This window comes from Coffea eugenioides, chromosome 5 (genome assembly GCF_003713205.1).
Source record: "Coffea eugenioides isolate CCC68of chromosome 5, Ceug_1.0, whole genome shotgun sequence".
In the NCBI taxonomy this organism is placed as follows: Eukaryota; Viridiplantae; Streptophyta; class Magnoliopsida; order Gentianales; family Rubiaceae; genus Coffea; species Coffea eugenioides.
The window spans coordinates 43,518,845-43,534,585 of record NC_040039.1 but is presented as its reverse complement, the minus strand read 5'-3'; the positions used below and the strand labels follow the sequence as shown (position 1 = coordinate 43,534,585).

The window sequence follows — 15,741 nt, the reverse complement described above, 5'->3', positions numbered from 1 at the left end:
GGAAACCAAAACAAACCCGGCGCCTAAATTTCCCCGTGTATTTTTAGTAAATAAAAATTACTAAGATATCGAATGTTGCTGTGGTGTAGTGGTTATCACGTCAGTCTTACACACTGAAGGTCCCCAGTTCGATCCTGGGCAGCAACATTTTTTCACATATAATTTGTCAAACATTTTTCGAAATTCTCTAGGCTTGGTGTCTTACTTGCTCTAATTTTTCCTTTTTTTTTTTTTTGCTTAGTTTGGACAGAATTTCTTTTTCTATTATGCTTGTTTTTCTTCTTCCAAAATGGAGCCCTTGAGATCATGCTAATACTTTTCATACATATTTGTGAATCACTATTGAAGGTATGACCAAGGTTAGAACTTTAGAGGGACAGCTAAGTAACTTGGTGTACAACAAATACAATTAAGGTAAAAATTATAGTTCAAAATCAGTGAGATAGTTTTGTGAATTTCGTTAAAAAATATATAGAGTATTAAAACAGATAACAACATTGAAATTATCGGATAATAATTACTTTTTATGCAATAGATAACAAAGTTTTATGTTCATTTTTATGTATCAAAAGTTTTTAAATTCATTCTTGTTTTATACTTTTTAACTAGTACTTGGTTCGTTTTGAACATGTTTAAAGAAATGCAGGAAACTTAAAAATAAAAAAAAGTTTTCGGGGTGCAATTATAGGGTAGGATTGCCACAAATTCTATAAAAAGTTAAAAACCATCAAATAATGTGGAATTTCACTATAAAATAAAATTAAAAAACAAACGGTGATATATGAATTTCATGAACACTTGATTAAGTTAATCTGTTTGAAAATCAAGGTACATTCTGTAAGCATTTCGATCTGGGGAATAATAACCCTCAACAAGAGTATCCACTTTGAATCCTAGTTTCTTGTAGAGGTTCATAGCTGCAGTTCTTTCAGGATCAACATGAAGGGATACCCTTTGGATCTTTCTTGTTCTGCATTTGTGGATCGCTTCCTCCAGCAATGCTTCTCCAAGCCCTCGTCCTCGATGATTTTCCTTCACTATTTTTTTTTTCCAGCCAGAAAAATCACAACAATCAATCAAAATTAAACCCTGAAAAAAATTCAATATATAGTGAAATAAAAGTTAAATCCTTGCTTCTTTTAGTAGCACAAAAGTTAATAATGGATGAAATCACAGACACTTCATGCAAGGACAAAACACTCCTATACAAGATAGGAACATGCTAATGAGGAAACTGTAATCGCATACAACAGGCTTATCAACAGGCTTCAGTCTCTCCAAATCAATCGCATACAGTTGATTTTGGTTAGAGTGAAGCAGGATTTCAGAAGGCATCATAGGAGAAAGATGAGCGTTGTTGTTGTCCTGTATTTCTCCTTCAAAAGAAGCCGATAGTTAGGTTTCTCAAAAGTGCATCTTGATCATTTTTTTCATTTACTAGTCATGGTCCTCAGGAGGAAATTTTTTCCCTCCCTCCCCTTCCCTTTCAAAATAAAAACCAAAAAAGAAAGATGAAAGAAAGAATTGATATCTCCAAGTCAACGAATGATGAGCGCAGTACCACCATTTTGGTGGGAGGCCCCAAGTTTGAGGCTAAATTCATCAACTTTATGTCTCAGTGTGTCTGGAAAACCATAACTGAGAGCACCAAGAATTGAACAGAGGTATAAGTCAGAGCAGTCCAAGGACGGGCAATCATTGCTCAACTGCTGATGAAAAATTTTAGGATTATATTGCTCTGAAGAATGTGTAGTGCAAACCAGCCTGAATCCTGTAATTCTTGTTTAAACACTCCCTTTTATAAGATGAGGAGGTTATAAAGAAAAGGAAGATCTCAAATCCACAGAAGGGGTTTCGTTATAAATTTTTTGTAATCGTTTCAAGAAGCTATATTCTCCATGGGATCACATTTTGCAAATAGACATAACCTAGAACAGCATAAAAGGGAAGCTGGTATGACTTAGGAGGATGGATGTGCTATTTTGTACATTTTGTGGTCTTGCATGAGATGCTGAAACACTGAAATTTTACTGTGTGTCCTTTCTACACTAAATTATGACTTATATAGGTCAAAGAAACCTAAATACCACATCAAGTTGACTTGTTCCAGAGTTTCATGTCAAAGGGCACATATATTCATGATTTTCTACCCTGATGACCGCTTTAGGAGGTTAAGTCATTGATGTCGAAGGTATAAGCCTAAGAAGTAGACAAAGTAACTTCAGAAAGCAGAGAGACAGGACGTTACCCTTGCACAACTAGAATTGCTCAATAGAAGAGTTTCCACATGTTTGTGGAACAATTCATGATTTCACATTCTACTTCTTGACTTTATGAGGATTTTTGTTTAATTTTTCTTGTAATCTGCTAACAAAAGGAAAATCTAATCTCTTGCAAGGCTAGCCAAAGAAGCAGTCCAGCACCAGCTATCACAGAGTTCAATGGATGCACCACCAACAGGCCTCAGGGAGCTCCTAGGAGCAGATGTGATTGGGGTAACTACCACACGTCTAATTTCGTGTCAAGGGGCCTTAAGCCTCTTAACACATGCCCATTTTGCTGGAAAATGACATGAATTAAGAAATTTGGGGAGGTAGAAAAGGAAGATGAATTGTAGTGTTGCAAAACAAAAGGAATAAGATCAATCAGTGCAAAAGACAAAACCAAGCAGAATTCAACAAAGAAACATTCTGTTACATAGACCCACCATTTATAAGATGCACAACTAGCAATCTGCATTTTTTGCCTTTATATTGCTAAGTTGGTACACTAGTTGTACCAAGCCTAACTTCGATCTGTGCACAAATCAGCACAATTATGATAGAAGTCTAATTTAATCTGTAGTCTGTGCATAAAAAACCTATAACGATTCTCAATGCTGAGTCAATTTTCTATCAACCAACCTGCATTTGCTAATAGAAGAACTCAAACTCTGAATAATCAGTTCAAATTCCATGCTACCTAACCATTTACGCTTCTTTTCATTTTTGATAAATTATAACTGTGCCTACTAAAACAGTAGCTCTTAAGAAAAAATGAAAAAAAAAAAAAAAGACTTGCGCTGAAAACTGAGAACAGAATTGAAGATGACAGACTTGTTCCAGCTACCCAGTAATTTTACAACTGGGCTCTTTTTTATAGCTCCCTATAATCCGTATTATTGAACAAATAAGAGCAATTAAGCTCCTGAATTCTCAAATTCGAACATGACGAATCCCACGAAAGGGATTAGCGCAACAAATAAATTTCAACAAGAAAACCGAACCAGTATTAATAATGGCTGCAAGAAGATGAGTATAGAAATAGAACCTGCAAGTTTTGTAATGGAAGCAGAAATCGAAGAAGGCCAAGAGTACATGACATAGCCAGCAACATCACCATCTTCAACCTGGGAGTAAAGCAGCCCACTGTTCCTTTTCTTGAGTTCTTCATCAAACGATCGAGCAAGTGATTCGTGTTTTGGGAAAATCTTTTTCTCCATCTTCACTATATCTTTAACTACGTTGTCCCAGTTGCCTGAGTTTCTGTGGAGTTCTGCAATTCCCCAGTTCACCATTTCTTGATCCTCTACAGTTACTGTTTGCGTATTCGCCTTAAATTTTCAACCTTTTTATATTTTTCTTCCAATGCTGATTTTCAACAAAGGTTAATTGCAGTGAAGGACCTCGAACTTTTGCCCAGGTAGAAAAATAAAAAATAAAAAAGACCAATAGCCGAATATGATACTCGAATCTGATCCGCATAACTTCCTAATCACATACGATCCAATCCGGTGAATCAGTCTTGGAGACAGCATCACTACATCAAGTTCAATGATCTTCCTAATTACTAATCTATGGCTATTAATAATGTGTTTTCTTTAAATCATTAGCATTAAATGTTACTCATAGAAATCAGTTCAACGAAAAAATAATCTCAATTGAAAAAAATATATAAATCAAAATTTATTGGGCTTAAAGATTTAGACCTTATAAAAATGACCATAAATGTTAAAAAATTAACCACTGGATTAGTTCAGTGGTCAAAATATGCTTCTTAAAGTTCTTCTTACTATCAGAAAATGTTAAATTCTTAAATTTTAAAATGAGACACTTTAGTCCCTAAAGTATAAAAACTAATCTACTTTAATCCATAAAATATAAAATTTATCACACTTAAGTATAAACTTGATCCCGCTCTCATCAATGATTTTATTTAAACGGGAGAAATTTTATATTTTAGAGACTAAAATATTCCATTCTAAAGTTTAAAGACCATAGTCGAAATCTAGATATAGTCGAAGGGTGCAAAGTGGAATTAACCTTGACAAACTATAAACCACTGTCTGACAAGTTATATCCAACCCCAAAAAAAAAAAATACACGAGCTGGTCCTTTTGCCGTTCAGAGTCCAGATCTTGCTGTGGTATAAAACATTTTTAACGAAATTAAAAGTAGGCTTTTGATATTGAAGAGTAAGCTGTCAGAAGCTAGACCATTATGTACAAAAAAAAAAAAAAAAAAAAAAAAAGGTACATGTGGCTCTATACGTAGGACTAACCAAAAGTTGAGGCTACAAATTCCTGCCCAAACTATCCAACGGGTATCATCTCAAGCTGTGCGTGCTGACACTTTGTGTTTGTCTCCAAGAAACTTTAAGGAGATGAAATTTTTGTTACCAAAACCTCCGCAGATATTATTTTGGAACAGCAGCTCAATCTGCTCCAGAGATTTACCTTTAGTTTCTGGAACCATTGTATAGACAAAGGCAACAGAAATTGCTGAAAGTAAACTAAACACAAGAAAGGTCCCAGCTGTAGTAATTGCATGCGAAACAGAGAGGAAGGACATAGCAATCAGGCCACTGCATACTCTGCTGCAAACTCCTCCAAGTGCTGATGCTTGAGCTCTTAGCCTCAAAGGAAAGATTTCAGAAGTCAAAACCCAACAAACTGGACCAATACCCACGGAAAAGAAAGCTACATTTGCACAGACTGATAGTATTGCCAATGCTATTCCAACAGATCCCTCTCCCAGAATGGAAAGGCTGGTTCCCAATGTAAACAGACATAAAGTCATACCAATTGTGCTCACATAGAGCAGTGGCTTTCTCCCAACTTTGTCGATAAGAACAATAGCTACAAGTATAAATGCCGTCTTTGTAACCCCCACAGCCACTGTTGCTGCAAGAAGGTTTGAGTTGCCATCAATACCAGCAGCTTTAAAGATCTTGGGACTATAATAAATAGTTGCATCAATGCCAGTAATCTGTTGGAAACACTGGATTCCGAAACCAGTGATCATCATCCTGCGAAGTGCTGGAGTAGGACTTAGCAATTCACGCCACACAGCCTTGCTTTGATGCTTCTCGGCATCAGTAATTCCAGCAGCTAATTGAATTTCTGATAGCCTCTCATCTACCTCTGTGTCATTATCATTTGTTTTCAACAGAATAGCCCTTGCCTCTTGAATTCGGTTCTGCATAACTAACCACCGTGGTGACTCAGGAATTATGCATAGTGCAAATGCAATGAAGACTGCAGGCAGAATTCCCACTGCAAGCATTATCCTCCAGTTTAAGTGTGCTGGAAGACCAGAAAATGCATAGTTGGAGACAAAACCTAAAAGGATTCCCAGATTTATGAAAATCTCAGGAAAGGAGGTGAGGGAACCTCTAGCAAATGCAGGTGATATCTCTGCAATGTAAACAGGTGCAATCATGACTCCAAAACCAATTCCAATTCCAGCCAAGATTCTTCCTATCATTAGTACCTCAAATGTGGGGGATACAGTCATTATGACTGCTCCTGCTTGGAAGACAAAAGCAGATAAACCCATTGCTGGTTTTCTCCCAATGGCATCAGATATTCTTCCACCAGCTAAAATACCCAAAATTGATATTATGCTCAAGATACCAAGAAAAATTTCTTCTTGCACCTCTGTTGTCTTCAAATCTTCTTTAATAAATAGTATTGCCCCACTCATGACACCTACATCTGTGTACCGAAAAAACTGACCTCAATTCACATGGTGCCATATGCACATGCTAGAGCTGAAATTTCTCTTTACCCTTATTATCAGCGTCAACTAACAAAAGTCACAGCAAGAAATATAAAAGAACATCATGTAACCTCAGGAGGAACCACTAAAGAATATCTGATTGGCCTAACTAGCTCATCTTAAAAAGTTTAATTGCCCAAACAACACATTAATATGTAGATTTCGAGAGACACTACTACATACCATTTGACAGCAGATATGCCAGTAAAATGAATTCACGGCAGTTGACAGTTTATACTTGCACGATGCTTGCCTGCTGCTTCATTGCAATCATGATACATGCATGAAAGCCTGATATTCTTGCCATATAATCATACCCCTGTTTTATCTATCGACCCAATGTACTCACTGTCCTTGATGGCCCATTAAAGGCACATTAAGGATTACAGAGCTAAGGAATGACACAACTGAGGTTATGCTACTATCAGAGTGATTCTTTATTTGTTAACAATAGCTTAACAAACACCAAAAAGTGAAAACAGAGACCGGAGAACCTGTACAAGTCTAGTAGATCAAAGAGCTCAATATGGGAAGAACATTACTAAATCTAAAAAAAAAAATACACTCTTTTTCCATATTTTCTCTCCAAAGCGGCTAAAAGTATCACCATGATATCGAAAAACCAGAATTTATCAGTGTTTGATCTTCGTCTAATCTCAAATTATTTATTTGTTTTTTTTTTGTGGTCAAAGATGAACAAACACTCTAAACACTGAACAGAGCAAAGTTTATCAGCTAAAAGTGCAAAGTCTGATATATAAGAAAAGGGCTAATCATTTACCAATCGAAGTGGACATGAAAATCAAAGTCAAATAACATACCATAGCCAATAAGGACATTGTTAATAGATGCAAAAGCAGCACAAGCAAGTACGAATTTCCTTGTACTCTTCCTTCTCTTTTCCACCAGCTTATGATGATCTGAGGCATCACCAGCATTATCAGTTAGCTCAAGATCCATTTTTTTGTACTTGCTCTTAGTTCTTCAAAGCAAAAGAAGACAACGCTGTGGAATACCCATTCCTAAGCTCCAAGAAGAGTAGAGGAAAAACTGGGATTGACTCAAGAGCCAAGACTGTTTATGAGTTTCTTCCTTCTTTAGAGGTAGTAAATACTGGCTGCAAATTGCAAAAATTGCAACAGACAATATTATTGGATACTCTTTTTTTTTTTTTTTTAGTAAGGAAGGGGGTGGAATTTAAGAATCAAGACGGAGATGGAGGCAATAATATCAGCAAAAGTCTGCGATTTAACCAAAATCTTTTATGGGTTTCTTGGCCTCTTTAAGTTAGCCAAAACTGTCAGAGTAAAACCCATGAATCATCTGCCAAAATGCAGAGAAGATTGGGCAAAGTTTTTACCTTCTTTTTTTTTTTAACATTTGTTTATTGGGTCTTCTGGGCTAAAACCTCTGTGAAATGATCAGAGGGCTTTGAGTTTGACTTTCAGTTGTTGCCTGGAACTATACTAAATGATTTTCTGATGATGTATCCCGGGAATTTTTTCTGTAGCGGAAAAATTGGAAATGCCTTTTGGAGATGGGGACAAAAATGGAACAGACGGCACTGGCACTTGAAGGCGTGATTCAGTTGCAGTTGTAGCTTCACGCCTTTAATATGAGTCTAGAGGCCTGACTCGATACAGGAAAGAAGTTAACGCCTGTGCATGTGTGAAGGCAAAATTGTAATGGTGCTCAAATTCAGTTGCCTTGTGTTTACTTGCACCGTTTCAAGTGGAAGGCAAAATGAGAAAGAAGGCGTGACTTTTGCCATTGAACACAGTCTACACCTTCAAGGTGATGCCAAAGGAAGTGTAGTTTTCAGTTGTCTGTAATTTGCGCCCAGGCAATTGAAGCACAAGATCAGGCGGCAGTGTACAAAACCCTTAAGCAAACCTCTATCTTGGTCATGGAATGCGTGCTGATCAGTGCCGAAGCATCAAGCTTATGGTGAGGTTAGTCTGGAACTCCGAAGAAACTCTGTTGGGAGAAGGTAAGCTCGCAGTTGAAAATCTCCACAACTTTGAGTTTCTTGCTCTAGGAATGAATATAGTTCTCAATGAAAGTATTCTTGTATAAATCGCATTAACCAAAAACATATCAATAAAACAATTGACAACATTCTCTGTCAAGGGGAAAACGAAAATTTTCAGAGCATATGAAAGAGACACACTATAATTGAAATGTCACATAAGCAAATGACAAAGCTATTTTTACAAAGGCCTCATCTGTACAAAGGATGGCTCACCTTTCTAATCTTTCTAGGCGCAAGTTATTTTGTTTTAGGAATCGCTCATTGTAATTTTCTTTCCAGGTCAATCTTAACTACACAAACCTTGCTTATGATGACAGAGACTTGAGTTGTGCCCTCCAAGTTTTCTTTAAGCTAATCCAACAAGCTTTTCACTGATCTCCCACAGTTTACGTGCCTTTTCTGAATCACTGGCTTCTTTTGATAGCCGGTTTTCAAATGAAGATGAGTTCTTGTTCCAGCTCCAATAAACACCTGATTTTGATAGGCTAGGATCACTTATTACCTGTGGTTCAGAAAGAAACTGTAAGTCTGTTTGCAAAATTGGATGCATATCTATCTTGCTGTGTGATTTTCACTGACCTGTGCAAGTCTTTTTCCAGCTTCTTCTTCAGACACATAGCCTTTTGTAATGTACTTCTGGAATGGGGGGAAGAGAAGCCTGAACAGTGGGATGTGTTCCCTGAAAAGACCAGTTTCAGCAATGCATCCTGGGTAGAGAGAGGCGAAGCTGATGCCTGTCTCCTCATGAAACCTTCTATGGAATTCTTGCATAGTGAGCATGTTGCAAACTTTGCTGTCTTTGTAGGCTTTTGCTCCATCAAACTGTCCACCATCTATCATTGGTGAGGAATCTCGTCCAGTCAAGCCACTTGACAGTCCCCTTAGATCCCCAAGGTTAGCCTTTGGTGGCACATTGCCTGCCAAGGTATTCGTGTTTCCTGATGGGACAAAAGCACAAAAGGTCTATAAATACAGCAGCTCAATTTCTTTAGACCTGTTAAGAACAGAAATATACTCTCTATGAAACTGAACTGAAACAAAGACACTGTCCTTAAGGACCTAATTGCATTATCAGAACAAAGTTCTTCTCAGGAATAAATGCCTAGTTTAGTAGCTGACTCCCTCATCATCTGATCCTATGATTTGAATCCTAGCAAGATAATGACTCATTTTCGCTAAATGTACCAGGGATTTCTTCTTTTTGCCAGCTTCATTGAGTTGCTCCTATATTAGATTCAGAAATTGACTAGAGTTTTCAAAGATCACTTGGTGCAGTCTGCACATGTGGTGAGTAGAGATTACCAGTTATGGACCCAACAATAATAAGGCGTTTCTGGGGGTAGTCTGACTGCTTCAGGTCATCTAGCAGCAACCTTGAAAGGAGGAAATGACCAAGATGGTTCGTGCCAACACTTAACTCAAAACCTTCAGCTGTATATGTTGGCTCTTTTGCAGTGGGGAAGTATACTGCAGCATTGCAAACTAGCACATCAAGTGGCCTCCCAGATTGTCGAAATGCATCTGCAAATTGACGTACACTTTCAAGTGAAGCAAGGTCAAGATGCATGACCGTATAGTTTTCCTTTGAAATGCCAGCTGATTTAGCAGCTTTCTCAGCCTTGAGGAAATTCCTGCAAGCCATGATGACGTGCCATTTTCCCGTTTCACTGATTGCCTTTGCTGCAGCCAGACCTAATCCTGAGGAGGCTCCTGTAATTATGACATTACCTTTTCTCAAAGTCTTCTTCTCTTCTGATGCAGCCTGGCTGATTTCTGGAGCTGATACTGTTTGTGCTCTAATAGTTCCAAGTGACAATCTCCTCCTAAAATCCTACAAACATGGAACCAAATGCTTTATCCAGTAGTTTTGGTCCAAGCACGCATAAGTTTGTGAAACAGTACTAATCCAAGGCTTTTAGCATACGTTTCATGAACTTTTAGCATACGTTTCATGTTGAACTTTGATGAATTTGACACATTTGAGGTTCACTGCCCATCTTGTGTAATTTCTATCTGGGAAGGAAGAAAGAGGGATGTTTATTGTTGTTCTTCTCTTTTTAATTGGACTAGCAGCTATGGTATACGGGCGTAAATTGACTTGAGAATCTGTTTGGTGATAAACACGTACATTATGCACTCTATTGAACAAAGAGGTTCTAGGAATGCAACAATGAATTCTATTTAGCACCTTCATCCAAGATTAACAAGCTCTTCTGACTGACTGGATTATTATATGTTCAATGCATGATTAAAGAAGAAAACAGATAAGCCGACAACTTTGGTAGATAAAGGACATAAGCTGCAAGGTTTTGTGTTTTGTGATTAAAACAAACCCCCCCCCCGCCACCAACAAAAAAAAAGGAAACTAGGGATCTTGGCCTCCTCTGCACCAACAAGATTCTGCAGTACTCGTATCATAGGCTATCAAAAATCAATTAAATAGGACATCAGAACATTCAATTGGTAGTTAAGGATAATTGATCATTCGCACTCAAAAGAATACTTAATTAACAGGCTTAATCCCTCAATTCAAGAAAATGAGCACGTCTTCATCCACCCACAGAATATCAATTAGCACCCCTATTTAATCTTTCTCCATCTCAAAAACCATTTTCTCAAGTACAATCCAAAACATGCCAAAACTGAGAGAACCCGAGTACACATTACCTTGCTCAATTTGGAAGAAGAAATAAAATCAGCTTTAAGATGATTTGACACTGAAACGCCAAATAGCGTTGTCTCCTTCAGAGCTGCATTCGACTTGCCCTGTTAACAGAAGTAACAGTAATTTCTTCATTAACTCAAACAGTAGCATCAAGAAATCAGAAAATTACTGGTACAGACACTTGTGACATGGACATACCTCTTTGTGGAGGGATAGAGCAGATGGAAGTAAAGTAGCCGCTTGCAAAGCCATGCAATCAAGTTGTAGCAGATGACTAGGAAATTGAGCTATGTTTCCCAAGAACCAGAATCTTATGTGTGATCAAGTTCAGTGTACTTAAAAACAAGTCTCTAAAACAGGTCTACAGATATGAAATCGTCTGTCTATAACAAAGCAGACATTGTCATAGTAGGATATGATGATGATGGGGAGGGAAATGAGACGGATAATAAAACTGCCAACTAAGCTTCCATTCCTCCAATCAAAATTTGGTCACTGGATTTCCATTTGATAGGTAGGAATGCATTTGGTGCTATTCTGGCCTTTGTCAGGGGTGGGCAAATTCGGTATATCATAATCGAATTCAAATTCAATTTGATAATTTGAAATTGGGTATTTGGTAATTTAGTATAAATTCGTTACGTACCGAATTCACCGAATTTTAATATGGTATAAAATAGGTAATGAGATTATGAATTTGATAATAATCGATTTCGCATTCAAATTTGGTAAAATGAAATAGGGTACCGCATTACCGCATTCGAATACCAAATTAGTTTATAAAATTATATAATATATAGATAAATGCTATTTAGTATTAGTATATACTACTAATATATTATTATATTATATAGGTAAATGCTATTAATAATAGTTAGTATATGGTATTATCATGTACTTATAATAATAATAATATATAATAATGTACTATATATTAGTTTACTATTTGTTAATTGTTATATGACTATAATAATACAAATATATAGTAATACATAACAATATAACATAACTATAATACTTATTATTTTATACATGAGTAACATGACTAGAATTAGATAATAATTAATACATATATGTATAATACTAAATATTAAACAATAAACATAATTTGTAATTAGAATTTAGATATTGGTAATTTGATACATCATTCATGTTTGAATTATTAAATATTTGAATGCGTAAGCTGTAACTTGCAAGTATTAATGTGCTCTAAATTTACATTACATATTTAATATAAAAATTCATATTCTCTATTCACTAATCTTAGGGTTTTAAATATAGACAAGACAACTAAGCAGTGTGAGTGAATGCATATGAATTGCAAATCAATGTATTAGTGTATTGACTTTCACAATAACATATGTAAGTAAATAAGTTTTATTTTGATTTGAAATAAATTATAAGTTTGTGACTAATATAACTTATCACTAATCATTGTAATTTGTAAGTTTGTAACTAATATTACTTATTATTAATCATTGTAAATTATAAATTCATAAATTATCACTAATCATTGTATAGTTTAAGGTTTATTCTAGTTTAAATTAATCACTTTTTATGTGTTCCTTAAATTATAGACTAAGGATTCTAGGTATAAGTGATCAAATAAATGCCAATTAAATTAAACCACAAAATGATTAGAACATAAGTAATGTGTTAAATTATGAATAAATTTGAGGATCAAATCAGTAATAATTTTTAAAAAATCATTTTTTTTTATAAATGAATTCGGTTAACCGAATTCACTACCATTTCCGAATTCGAAATCAGTTACGAAATAAATTCGGTTATAGCCAATTTGAAATTGAAAGCGGTTTAGATTTCTATAAGCCAAATAACCGAATTCACCGAATTTAGCTAACCAAATTATCGAATTTGTACCGTTTGCTCACCCCTAGTCAGTAGGGTGCATGTCAATCGAGCCGATCGCAACTAGTTCAAATCAAAGTTCGACTCGAACTCAGTATTAATCGAGCTCAAGTTCGAAGTCAAGTTTAAAGATATTCAGTTCGTTAACTCGTTAATTAACTCAAATTTACATATTCATAATATTTTATTATTTGTTTAAAAAAATATTATTTATTTATTTTTTAAAATATAAAATAATTATTTTTATTTTTTTTAAACTCGAGTTCAAGCTCAATTTGCCTTGAATTTGAGGTCGAGTTCGATCTTGCATTTTTTATTGAGAGCTCGTCTAGTTCGAGTTTGAGTTCAAGTTTGACCTTGATAAAATTAAATCGAGATTCAGATAGATTGAATCAAAACTTAATTTGACTTGACTCGTTTCAAACCCTACTTGTCTTGTCAGTAACTTTTTTATTAGAGATACTTCAATTTATTTGGGTATAGAAGCCTACTTAGTTGGAAATACATCAAAAAAAAAAAAAACCAAGTGGGCTTGATAAGAGCCCAATGAGGCTCTTAAAAGGCCGCTGTTTCAAAAAAGATTTTTGGCAGTTATCAGGGCCTTTGCACTCTATATTCCAGCTAGGCCCAACTCAAAATTTTTGGTAGTCACGCCTGAATTTTTGTATAATTCCACATTAGTCCTTGATGTTATGCATGTAAACAATGGGGGTTAGTTGTAAATTCAATGAGAAATCAATAGTGATAATTTGATTTCTAATTTGTCCATTATGGTGTGTCATGGGTCCAACTCTTTTGCACAATAAATTTTCATCAAATTATGACTTGATTATCCTACACGAACTCTTTTAGTGAGTTGATACAACACGCCAAGTTAACCCTCAATCATCTCTGACTAATCCGATGAAAAAATGAATAACTTACATGAGATGATTGCTAGAAATACAAGTCACTTTAAACTACTACAAAAGATCTAGAGCATATTAAAATGCAAATATATATATATATAAACATAAATGAAGTACCAAAACAAAATAAATAAGAAAAGAGTTGTCAACTTGTATTATTTGTTTGTGACCTATGATTGTAGAAATGTGATGTCAAAGACTTTCATAAGGTACGAAAGAGAGAATTCCCATTAAGGAGATGGAGACATTAGTGAAGGAATTTATTTTGGGGTTGAATAGAATTCCCCGCAGAGGCAGTAAGTCACCTAAATCCTTTGACACTTTCGGTAACCAGTACAAAGCTATAGAGTTTGTGGCTAGAATGCTATCAAGTCTCATATCAGCAATTTAGGTTGGTGCCAACCTTTGCAAGCCAATTTTGATAAATTATGCTTACTACATACATTATAAGATTTTTAAACTGTCCACAAATTCCCGTCATGGTCAGAATTCTCATGATTTGGTCAGAAGTCTTAGTCTTCCTATTAAAAAAAAATTACTAACTTTTGTGTTCAAGGCACTATTTTAGTCTTCGTCAATCATAAACTAGTTGAGCTTCATCTGGAGCAGCTTGAATGTTGATTATGTATATTTCGACTTTTTCTACGGGTCTGGATGATTCTTTATGAGTAAATCTAAAGAATTATTCAGGTGAAGCTTAACAAAATCTTCTCAGTAGTTGCTTTCGCTGATTTCATTCATAATCATATATTTCCTTGAAGAAACAAAAAATAGTTGTTCTCCTCTTATACTTTAGACTAAAAAGCAGTTTGTAAAATAGATATCTATGTAATGTTCTTGCCCTTTGAAGCTTTAGTGCTGAACCCATTATTTGTTTGAAAATTTTATGTAAGTTTATGGATTAATCTTTCGTACGCCGTATTTAGGGGGAAAAGAAAGTTCACAAGTCATAACCTATTTTTCTGCATAAAAGTCATTAGTTATGATGTTGATTTAGGTAGAAAACATTATTGTTGTACAAAATCTAGAGAGTATTATGCATTAGAAGAATTTGATAAACATGAAGACTTTCCAAGTTATTTGTCTTAATTTTGAGGATAAATAAAAGTATGACTGATTACTTATGATATTACGAAATAGATCATGCTTATAGTTACATTATGCCATAGGAGAGGAAAAATAAAAATTACATATCAAGCTGTGGAATTGAAGGGAGGCATCAAGTGATAAACCCATATTTCCTTCAGGCAATAAGCCAAGATTATTATTGTTTTTTTCAATAGAAAATATCATTTGGGTCAATAAATCTGCAGTAACGGCAGAAATACATCAAATCAAACATGATACAGAAACATACAGACGTGAAATCAATAGATACAACAGATTCAAAAAATCAATACAAATAATGATGAGTTCCAACAAATCTTGGCAATAAGATAAGATTTGACCCTCATAATTATCATTGCAACTCACCATTTTCCCATTTCCAAAAATGATGTAATTAAAAAAAGAAAGAAAGAAATGGAAGGATTACCATATTTACTACAATCCAGCCATTCATGAATTTTTTAACTAGCAGCCTTACCATGACATCAAAATGTTGGGCGTGGTTTAAGGATTAGGTAAATGGTGGTGGGGACCAAGCTAATAAGATGGATTATGGCTGTCTTAGGCTCTTAGCACAAAGATTAGATATTTTACTTTTTTAATTAATTATACTAATTATTAACCATATCATTTTCTCGTCACCTAGTGCACTGCCGTCACAACCAAGAAAGCCAGAGATGATATCATGGGCCGGCAAACTGGGCCCACTAAATTCAAATTATATATTTTGTCAATCACCCCATCTTAGAGGATTAATTAAGAGATTTGTTTAAGTGCTATACTTAATTAAGAAACGCATGCTTATTAACTACTATGTCGTTTGTGCATGGCCACCCATTGTTATTCCAAGACTCAATATAATTTTGGGTCTGATAAGTTATGCTCAAGGGATAGGAAGATTCCCCAAAGAAGAAGCATCTTTATAACAAGATAAAAGGAGCATTTTGAGATTCTATTCTTGTGCTTTTCAGCATTGATGTGTCAAGTGTGTGTGTGTGTGTAAAATATCATTTCAAACTTCTAAATTTATGGCTAATTTGGGAATGTAGGGTGATAGTATTAAGTGTAAATTTTCTTGGATGGTATATGCAGATATTAATTTTGCACTTGCAAAGATAGAAT

General features: G+C 35.2%; 3 protein-coding genes and 1 non-coding gene across 4 annotated transcripts; 1 reads left to right on the top strand and 3 right to left on the bottom strand.

Moving 5' to 3' along the window:
- The first annotated feature begins 74 nt into the window (after nucleotides 1–74).
- Nucleotides 75–147, top strand: TRNAV-UAC. Its single transcript has one exon. It is a non-coding gene; the product is annotated as a tRNA-Val (tRNA).
- Nucleotides 148–742: 595 nt separating this feature from the next.
- On the bottom strand, nucleotides 743–3,617 carry LOC113772026 (N-alpha-acetyltransferase 11). The gene is made up of 2 exons (XM_027316563.1): nucleotides 3,310–3,617; nucleotides 743–1,037 (listed from the first exon to the last, which is right to left on the bottom strand). Exons 1-2 carry the CDS (start codon nucleotides 3,554–3,556, stop codon nucleotides 808–810), a joined length of 477 nt encoding a protein of 158 aa, XP_027172364.1. The 5' UTR covers nucleotides 3,557–3,617; the 3' UTR covers nucleotides 743–807.
- Nucleotides 3,618–4,420: 803 nt separating this feature from the next.
- Nucleotides 4,421–8,036, bottom strand: LOC113772255 (probable polyol transporter 4). The gene is made up of 2 exons (XM_027316845.1): nucleotides 6,860–8,036; nucleotides 4,421–5,974 (listed from the first exon to the last, which is right to left on the bottom strand). The coding sequence occupies exons 1-2, from the start codon at nucleotides 6,996–6,998 to the stop codon at nucleotides 4,590–4,592; spliced, it is 1,524 nt and encodes a 507-aa protein (XP_027172646.1). The 5' UTR covers nucleotides 6,999–8,036; the 3' UTR covers nucleotides 4,421–4,589.
- A 125-nt stretch (nucleotides 8,037–8,161) lies between these two features.
- On the bottom strand, nucleotides 8,162–11,134 carry LOC113772256 (protochlorophyllide reductase). The gene is made up of 5 exons (XM_027316846.1): nucleotides 10,934–11,134; nucleotides 10,738–10,836; nucleotides 9,373–9,901; nucleotides 8,650–9,008; nucleotides 8,162–8,572 (listed from the first exon to the last, which is right to left on the bottom strand). Exons 1-5 carry the CDS (start codon nucleotides 10,985–10,987, stop codon nucleotides 8,417–8,419), a joined length of 1,197 nt encoding a protein of 398 aa, XP_027172647.1. The 5' UTR covers nucleotides 10,988–11,134; the 3' UTR covers nucleotides 8,162–8,416.
- Between the last annotated feature and the right edge of the window lie 4,607 nt (nucleotides 11,135–15,741).